Raw genomic sequence first — 9774 nt, 5'->3', positions numbered from 1 at the left:
GATTTGAGATGTTGAGATTGCTTATCATAAGAGGAGGATTGAAGGAGATTACCCCTAACCAAGTACTAGGTGATGTCATGACACAAGAGACATACCGTGTGGAAAGGGAAGGGGTTGACAAGGATGACAAGAAGGGAAGAAGAAGACAAGAAGAAGAAGAGTGTAGCATTCAAGGCTAGCTCATCATCCAAGAACAAGGGCAAGTCCAAGAAAGTATCAAGTGATGATAAAGATCTTAGTGACATTGATGATGAGGCCATGGCTCTATTTGTGCGCAAGATGGGCAAATTCATGAAGAAGAAGGGGTATGGTGCAAGAAAGAGAAGAGATCACACCAAAAGCAAAGAATATATGAGAAGATGCTACAATTGCAAGAGCCCCTGATCATGTTGTAGCGGATTGTCCCTATAATAGTGACAATGATGAGGATGAGAAGAAGAAGCACAAGAAGGACAAGAAAGAAAAGAAGGAGAAGAAGGAGAAAAAGATGACCTTCCAAAAGAAGAAGAAGGGTGGAGGCTATGTGGTCACTTGGGATAGTGATGGCTCTTTGGATAGTGATGACTCTAGTGATGATGACAAGAAATCTATCAAGAGAGCACTAGCAAGCATCGCCATCAACAACAAGCCCTCCATCTTCGACACTTCATCGGCATGCCTCATGGCAAAGTCTACCAAGGTAAAATATGATGTGAGTGATGATGATGAATGTGAAAGTGATGCTTGTAGGAGTGATAATGATGAGGAGGAATACTCCAAGGAAGAGCTCATGGACATGTGTGAGCAAGTGCACACTTGCTTTGAGATGAAGAGAAAGGAGTGCAAAGAATTGAACAAGAAAGTTAAATTTCTTGAGCAATCTCTTGATGAGCTCAATGCCACTCATGAGAAGCTTGGCAAAGCTCACTCTAAGCTTGAAAAAGCTCACTCCTCTCTCATCGAGCAAGTCAAGAAGGAGGAGGCCAAGAAGCATCAAGTGATCAGTGTCTTGTGATGTGGGACTAACATGTGATCTTAATTGATGAATCTTTTTATAAGCCTATTGTAGTTGCTCCCACTAACACTTCTTATAGCACTACTACTTCTACTTCACCTTTGAGTGATGGTCTCACTTATGATGCCTCACTAATGGTGGAAAATGAGACCCTCAAGAAGGAGGTGAATGAGCTCACTCGTGCCTTAGGAAATGCCTATGGTGGAGATGCCCGCTTGCTAAAGTGCTTAGGTAGCCAAAGGTTTTCTCTCAACAAAGAGGGATTAGGCTATACCCCCTAAGAAAGGCAAGGCAGCCTTTACCACTCCCAAAGTTAGCTTTGTGAAGGGCAATGGTCGGTTTTGCAATAGATGCAAGCAAGTTGGGCATGTAGAGCAATATTGCAAGATTAACAAGAACAAGCTACCTAATGTAATCCTCAATTAAATTTGATTCTTGTTACATGCTTTTTAAGGGTGCCAATGGTGTGAAGGCTAAATTCATTGGTACATCCAATTGTGGGCCCAAAGAAGAAGGCCATTTGGGTACCAAAGACTTTGGTAACTAACCTTCAAGGACCCAAGCAAGTTTGGAGTACCTAAAAAGAATTGATCTTCTTTTGTAGGTCAATTATAAAGCCGGAAGGAAGGCATTGGGTGCTTGATAGTGGGTGCACACAACACATGACCGGTGATTCAAGAATGTTCAATTCAATCAATGAAAATAAGAGCAATGGGATTGATAGTATCATATTTGGTGACAATGGCAAAGGCAAGGTCAAAGGGCTTGGTAAGATTGCAATATCCAATGACTTGAGCATTTGCAATGTGCTACTAGTATAGAGCTTGAACTTCAACCTATTGTCGGTAGCTCAATTATGTGATCTTGGTTTCAAGTGCATATTTGGTGTGGATGATGTAGAGATCATAAGTGTAGATGGCTCTAACTTAATATTCAAAGGATTTAGATATGAGAATCTATACTTGGTTGATTTCAATGCTAGAGAGGCTCAATTAGTCAACATGTTTGATCACTAAGTCTAGCATGAGTTGGTTATGGCATAGAAGGCTTAGGTCATGTTGGAATGAAACAATTGAACTAAGTTGATTAAGCATGACTTAGTTAGAGGCTTCGAAAGATGTTACATTTGAGAAAGGATAAGCTACTGTAGTGTATGTCAAGCCAGGAAAGCAAGTTGGTAACACATATCCTAAGAAGAGCATGATGAGCACATCTAAGGCATTTGAGTTGATGCATATGGACTTGTTTGGACCAACCACATACACTAGCATTGGTGGAAACAAATATGGATTTATGATTGTGGATTATTTTACTAGATACACATGGGTATTCTTTCTTGTTGACAAGAGTGATGTGTTTGCAACATTCAAATCTTTTGTCAAGTGTATTCACAATGAGTTTGAAACAACTATCAAGAAAGCTAGAAGTGACAATGGTAGTGAATTCAAGAACACAAGAATTGATGAGTTGTGTGATGAATTTGGAATTAGACATCAATTCTTCGGCCAAGTACACTCCACAATCAAATGGCCTAGTTGAAAGATGAAAGAAATAGAACTTTGATTGATATGGCAAGATCAATGTTGAGTGAGTACAATGTGAGTCATTCATTTTGGGCCAAAGCAATCAACACGGCTTGCTATTATAGCAACTGACTCTATTGTCACCCCATGATGGAAAAGACACCTTATGAGGTATTGAATAGAAGAAAGCCCAACATAGCATACTTTTGGGTTTTTGGTTGTAAATGCTACATATTGAAGAAAGGCACTAGATTGAGCAAGTTTGAAAAGAAATGTGATAAATGTTTCTTGCTTGGGTACTCCACTACTAGCAAGGCATATAGGATTTGGAATTTGGCTAGTGGTACTTTTGAGGAGGTTCATGATGTGGAATTTGATGAAAACAAATGGTTGCCAAGAGAAAGATGAGAATCTAGATGATGTAAGAGGCACTCAATTGGTCAATGCAATGAAGAACATGGACATTGGTGATATAAGGCCTAGGAGAGGTGATTGATGTTGAAGATGACAAGAATCAAGTGCTCTCTAACTCAAATGTGCAAGCTAGTGGTTCTCATGATCAAGTTCAAGCAAGAACAAGTGATGACAAAGTGCAAGATCAACAACAAGTGGCTAGTTCATCATCTCAACCAAGTGATCAATCAAATGCAAGCAATTAAGTGCAAGTGCTTCAACCAACCAATGTTGCAAGAGATCATCCATTGGACACTATAATTGGTGATATTTCAAGAGGTGTGCAAACTAGATCAAGATTGGCTTCATTTTGTGAGAACTTCTCATTTGTGTCATCCATTGAACCTAAGAAGATAGATGAAGCTTTGAAGGATGTTGATTGGGTCAATGCTATGCATGAAGAGCTAAACAACTTCACAAGAAACCAAGTATGGGAAGTTAGTTGAGAGGCCTAAGGATCATAATGTGATTGGAACCAAGTGGGTCTTTCAGAACAAGCAAGATCAAGACAGGGATAGTAATAAGGAACAAAGCAAGATTAGTGGCTCAAGGTTACACTCAAGTTGAAGGTCTTGACTTTGGAGAAACATATGCCCCGGTTGTAAGATTGGAAGCAATTAGGATCTTGTTAGCCTATGCTTGTGCCCACAACATCAAGTTGTACCAAATAGGATGTGAAGAGTGCATTTCTCAATGGGTATATCAATGAGCTTGTGTATGTTGAGCAACCTACCGGTTTTGAAGATGAAAAGAAACCCAACCATGTTTACAATGTTGAGAAAGGCTTTGTATGGTTTGAAACAAGCACCTAGAGCATGGTATGAGAGATTGAGGGATTTCCTACTCTCTAAGGGATTCAAGATGGGAAAGGTTGACACCACTCTCTTCACCAAGAAGCTTGGAAATGACTTAGTTTGTATTGCAAATCTATGTTGATGATATCATATTTGGGTCAACTAATCAAGATTTTTGTGAAGAGTTTGGCAAGATGATGGCAAGTGAGTTTGAGATGTCCATGATTGGCATAGCTTAGTTACTTCCTTGGTCTTCAAATCAAGCAAATGAAGAATGGCACATTTGTGAGTCAAGGCAAGTACATCAAGGACATGCTCAAGAAGTTTGGAATGGATGATGCTAAAGCTATTAGTACACCAATGGGAACAAGTGGAAGCTTGGATAGTGATGCTAGTGGCAACATGGTGGATCAAAAGATGTATCGGTCTATGATTGGAAGCCTACTCTATGTGACTGCGTCAAGGCCAGATGTGATGTTTAGTGTATGTATGTGTGCTAGATTTCAAGCCTCACCAAGAGAAAGTCATTTGAAGGCAACAAAGAGAATATTGAGGTACTTGAAACATACACCAAATGTTGGATTATGGTATCCCAAAGGAGCAAGATTTGAGTTGATTGGATATTCGGACTCTGATTATGCGGGATGCAAAGTTGAGATAAAGAGCACATCGGGCACATGTCAACTATTGGGAAGATCACTTGTGTCTTGGTCATCAAAGAAGCAAAATAGTGTAGCACTTTCAACCACCGAAGCAGGAGTACATTTCGGCCGGTAGTTGTTGTGCTCAATTACTTTGGATGAAGGCTGCTTTGAGTGATTTTGGAATTAAATTCAAGCAAGTGCCATTGCAATGTGACAATGAAAGTGTCCGTAAAGCTCACCAACAACCCGGTTCAACATTCAAGAACAAAGCATATTGATGTCCACCATCATTTCATAAGAGATTATCAACAAAAAGGGGACATTTGCATTTAGAGTGTGGGCACCGAAGATCAACTTGCCGATATCTTCACCAAGCCACTTGATGAAAAGAGGTTTTGCAAGCTAAGGAATGAATTGAACATACTTGACTTCTCCAATGTGTTGATGCACCCCCCACTATATGACATGCCTCTCCTTCGAAGCAAAGCAAGGTAAAGTTGATTGACATGTCATCCATCCATTGCTAAGGACTTGTTTAGTGCATCTAGTCATTCCTATCATGTCCTAGGGCTCATTCATGAAAATCAAATGAATTTGATAGCTTGTATGGTACCACTATTGCTTGTATGCTTGAAATGATCTAGTGATAGCATATGACATGTTTGTGGGCTTGTAAACCTAGTGTTTGATCTAGAAAATAAGCTATAAGTGTTTAACTCAACATGGTACAAGATAACCTTTATTTAGAGGTCTGAAGAAGCTTGTCCTTGGATCAAACCGAGTTAAATATCTTTTGCAAGTGATCAAGATTGAACCAAATTGGGAAAATGATCCTCATTTCACATGGTTTCACCTTAACCTATCTATAATTTGAGCTCACCTTTTATGCTAATTGTTGACTAAAGGAGGAGAGAAATTCACAATGATAGTAAGATAGGAGGAGCAAACAAATACATAAGTAGGGGGAGCAAGCTCATAAACTTGTATGTTGTATTTGAATGTGCATTTCATATATTTGTTTGCATGGCACAAGTTTTAAATTTCAATATCCATGCTTGTGCGGTGTATGCTAGTTATAGGCTTGAATGATGAAATGAGAAACTAGCATGCATAGGCTAAAGTAACTAGACTTATGTTCATCGTATGAAAACTAGACCCTTGCTTGTAATGTTGATCTCATGGGGTATTCTGATTTTTGTGTATGTCTAGTTACTAATGGTGCTAATGATGGTATATTGGTGCACTCTGATTGGTATCACGCTTCAAAGGTCCATCTCTTATACCTTAGCATCATCTGGTAGAAATTGTCTCCTATATTTCCTATCTAAGCATATGTGCAAGCTACAATCCAAACTCTTAGCACATATGTAGGGGGAGCAATTGCTACCATTTGGAGTTCATGAAACTTGTCCATATTCTTTCACACATGGTAAATATGTTTAGGGCAAGCAACATGGATTCAACTAAATTTTAATTCATATCTTTGTGTAAGGGTTGTCATCAATTACTAAAAAGGGGGAGATTGAAAGCTCTAGTTTGGTTTTGGTTAATTGATGAAACCCTAAGTGCTAACCTAGTTTATCAAAGTGATTATGAGATAGGTAGCACATTCCAAGTGGTGAAGAAAATGAAGATCATAACATGATGATGGTGATGCCATGATGATGATCAGGCACTTGGACTTGAAAAGAAGAAAGAGAAAAACAAAAGGCTCAAGGCAAAGGTATAAATGGTACGAGCTATTTTGTTTTGGTGATCAAGACACTTAGAGAGTGTGATCATATTTAGGTTCGATAGTTGTACTATTAAGAGGGGTGAAACTTGTATCGAAATGCGATTATCAAAGTGTCACTAGATGCTCTAACTCATTGCATATGCATTAGGATCATGTGGAGTGCTAACACCCTTGAAAACATTTGTGAAAATATGCTAACACATGTGCACAAGGTGATACACTTGGTGGTCGGCACATTTGAGCAAGGGTTAGGAACTTCATCGACGGAGTGTCTGCCCATAGCGAGCGGACAGTCCGACGGTGCCACCGGCGCCCTAGACAGAAAAGACAGAGGTCACTGTAAGTGATCGGACGCTGGTCTTGGTAGGACCGGCATGTCCAATCAGGTGAAGCATGAAGACACTAGCGTCAGTCTCTGACCAGATGTTGGGTCACTTAGTGACCAGACGCTGGAAGGTTGCGTTCGGTCCTGCTGACGTGGTAGCGCACAGGGGAGTTGCCGTGTGACCGTACGCTGGGTGTGTCCGGTCGAGCATGATTGGACTCATCCGGTCGTAAAATGTCGTCTCTAGATGCTTACTAGAAATGACCGGATGCTGGGGTTCAGTGTCCGGTCACTTTGAGCTGCTGTGTTCGGTCATCACTTGACCATTGAGATCAGGCAATCAACTTTTGAAGAGAGGGGACACGTGGCACGCATCGCATGACCGGACGCTGAGGTCCAACGTCCGGTCGATTTGACCAGAGCATTTGGTCACCCTGTGTTGTGCCCAGTGAAGGGGTAAAACGGCTTTATTTTGTGGGGGCTTCTATTTAAGCCCCATGGCTAGCTCAAACTCACTCTCTTGGCCATTTGCATTGACATAGCAACCTTGTGAGCTTGGCAAAAGCCCTCCCACTCATCTCCATCATTGATCCATCATCATTGTGAGATTGGGAGAGAATCCAAGTGCATTGTTTGAGTGATTGCATCTAGAGGCACTTGGTATTTGTGTTTCGCTACGGGATTCACTTGTTTCTCTTGGTGGTTACCACCACCTAGATGGCTTGGAGCTACGGAGGAGGATTGGCACGAGTTGGTGATTGTTCATGGCCATCTCCGGCGATTGTGAGGGGATTTGTACCTTCCCCGGTGGAGTGATAAAAGGTAACTCTAGTGGATTGCTTGTGTCATTGAGTTACCTCACTTGTGGGTAGGTTCTTGCGGTGTCCAATTGTGTGGATGAGGTTCGTGCAACACCTCTTAGCTGCCGAACCACCAAGTGTTGGTCGACACAATGGGGACATAGCGTGTTGGCAAGCACGTGAACCTCAGGAGAAAATTGGTTGTCTCTTGCCCTTTGGTATTCTCCTAGTAATTGATAAAGTATTCATCTTGTGATTGGTTCACTCCTCTACGTGGCGGTATAATCACCTCACTTACTCATTTACATTCCTACAAACTAGCTATATCAAGCTCTTTAGTGTAGCTAGAATTGAGAGCTTGCTTTGTGGATTAAGTTCATCTCTTTAGTGTAGCAATTGTGTGAGCTCTTAGTGAGTAGTGACCTAGTGGATTGTGTGCCTAGTGATCATAACAACTAGAATTATTGGATAGGTGGCTTGCAACCCTTGTAGAGCTAGAGAAAGTTTGCATTTCGCTATTTGTTATACTAATCAAATTGCTCTAGTTGATTTGTAGATTTTAAATAGGCTATTTATCCCCCTCTAGCCATATTAGGACCTTTCAGTAGGCCTCAATGGTTCGCCCGATGAGGTCTCCAATACACTTGAACATACATTGCTGGTATGTAGCTCCCACTTTTTTCAGAGCGAAAGGCATCGTGACATAGCAGAACGACCTGAGTAGGGTGATGAAAGAAGTTGTGAGCTGGTCAGACTCTTTCATGGCGATCTAATGGTACCCATAGTACGCATCAAGGAAGCAAAGGGTTTCGCACCCTCGAGGTTGAGTCAACTACTTGATCTATACATGGTAAAGGAAATGGATCCTTTGCACATGCCTTATTGAGACTCGTGTAGTCAACACACATTCTCCATTTCCCATACTTTTTTCGTACAAGGATGGGATTGGCTAACTACTCAGGATTGATACACTTCCTTGGTGAATCCGGTAGCCAAAAGCTTTGTGATATCTTCATCGATGGCCCTGCGCTTCTCCTCGTCAAAGCGGCGTAGGCGCTGCTTCACCAGCTTGGAGCCTGATATAATCTTCAAGGCGTGCTTGGTAACTTCCCTCTAGATGTCTGGCATGTCCGAGGGTTTTCATAGGAAGATGTCTCTGTTGGCGCGGAGGAAGTCGACGAGCACGCTTTCCTATTTGGAGGAAAGCGTGGTGCCGATGCGCACCACTTTGCCCTCAGAGTTATGGGGTCCATGAGGACCTCCTTGACGCCCTTCATGGGCTCAAAGGATCCAACCAACCGCTTGGAGTTGAGTGCCTCCTCGGTAGCCCCTTCCTTGATGACCATGAGTTCCTCGGAGGCGATGATTGCCAAGGCATGCTCGTAGCACTCAACCTCGCACTCGTAAGTGCGCTGGAAGGAGGTGCCAATGGTGATGACCCCACGTGAGCCTAGCATCTTGAACTTTAGGTAGGTGTAGTTGGGGATGGCCATGAACTTCACATAGCATGGTCGTCCTAGGATGGCATGGTAGGTCCTGTGGAATCCAACCACCTCAAAGGTGAGGGTCTCTGTCCTATAGTTAGTTGGATCCTCAAAGGTGACGGGCAGGTTGGTCTGCCCAAGCGGTACGGCTTGCTTCCCCGGCACGATGTCGTGGAAAGGTGCCTCGGATGATCGGACGCGTGACCGGTCAATGCCCATGGCATCAAGTGTCTTGGTGTACATGATGTTGATGCCACTGTCTCCATAAATCAGCACATTGGTGAGGCGCTTCATGCCGATGATCAGGTTGACCACGCTATCCGGGTGGTTAGATCGGTCGAAGGTGATGGTGGCCTCCAACCACCGGAGGAAAGATGGCATGGCTGGCTCGGCCACATAGACCTCGTGGTGTGCGATCTTTTGGTGGCGCTTGGAGTCATAGGCCGCCGTCCCACCAAAGATCATGAGGCAGCCATTTGGGGTCAGAAAGCCACCATCCTTCCCCTTAGCGTCATCTACCACTGGCTCAGGCTTCTTTCTCTAGTTCCCCTTGTCGAAGCCGCTGGACAGGAACCACTTCATGAGGGCACAGTCCATGTACAAATGCTTGACAGGGAAGGTGTGGTTCGGGCATGGCCCCTTGAGCAGCTTCTCAAAGTGGTCGGGAGCATTCTTGGCGGGCACCTGGCCACCTTTTCCCTCGATAGCAGCCATGAGCGAGCCCCCGTGCTACTGCTTGTTCTTCTTCTTATTCAAACAGTTAGTGGGGCCCTCACTGGCGTCCTCGTCCAGCCTCGCTTTGCCTTTGGAACAATCAAAAATTGCTCTGACTGCCTTCTTGCCTAAGGCATGGCTTGTCAAGATATCAAGGAGCTCCTTGGTGGTCTGAGGGCCCTTACATCCTAGCTTGTGGACCAGGGACTCGTAGGTGGTCCTGGACAGGAAGGCTCTGATGATGTCGGCATCGGTGACATCAGGGAACTCATTGCATTGCCTGGAGAAGCATTGGATGTACTCGTGAA

At 43.1% G+C, this 9774-nt stretch overlaps 1 protein-coding gene across 1 annotated transcript; it reads right to left on the bottom strand.

Annotated features, from left to right (window-relative positions):
• Positions 1-8225: 8225 nt before the first annotated feature.
• Positions 8226-9217, bottom strand: LOC136510796 (uncharacterized). The gene is made up of 2 exons (XM_066505133.1): positions 8501-9217; positions 8226-8381 (listed from the first exon to the last, which is right to left on the bottom strand). The coding sequence occupies exons 1-2, from the start codon at positions 9215-9217 to the stop codon at positions 8226-8228; spliced, it is 873 nt and encodes a 290-aa protein (XP_066361230.1).
• Positions 9218-9774: the final 557 nt, after the last annotated feature.

This window comes from Miscanthus floridulus, chromosome 16 (genome assembly GCF_019320115.1).
Source record: "Miscanthus floridulus cultivar M001 chromosome 16, ASM1932011v1, whole genome shotgun sequence".
In the NCBI taxonomy this organism is placed as follows: domain Eukaryota; kingdom Viridiplantae; phylum Streptophyta; class Magnoliopsida; order Poales; family Poaceae; genus Miscanthus; species Miscanthus floridulus.
This window is presented reverse-complemented; position numbering and strand designations above follow the sequence as displayed.

What these genes read in the sequence shown, in the direction of transcription:
- LOC136510796 (XM_066505133.1), bottom strand. Translation starts at nt 9,217, where the DNA reads ATGATCTTTGGTGGGACGGCGGCCTATGACTCCAAGCGCCACCAAAAG. An exon ending in TGGACCCCATAACTCTGAGG is followed by an intron (nt 8,382 to 8,500) that starts GCAAAGTGGTGC and finishes CCAGACATCTAG; the next exon opens with AGGGAAGTTACCAAGCACGC.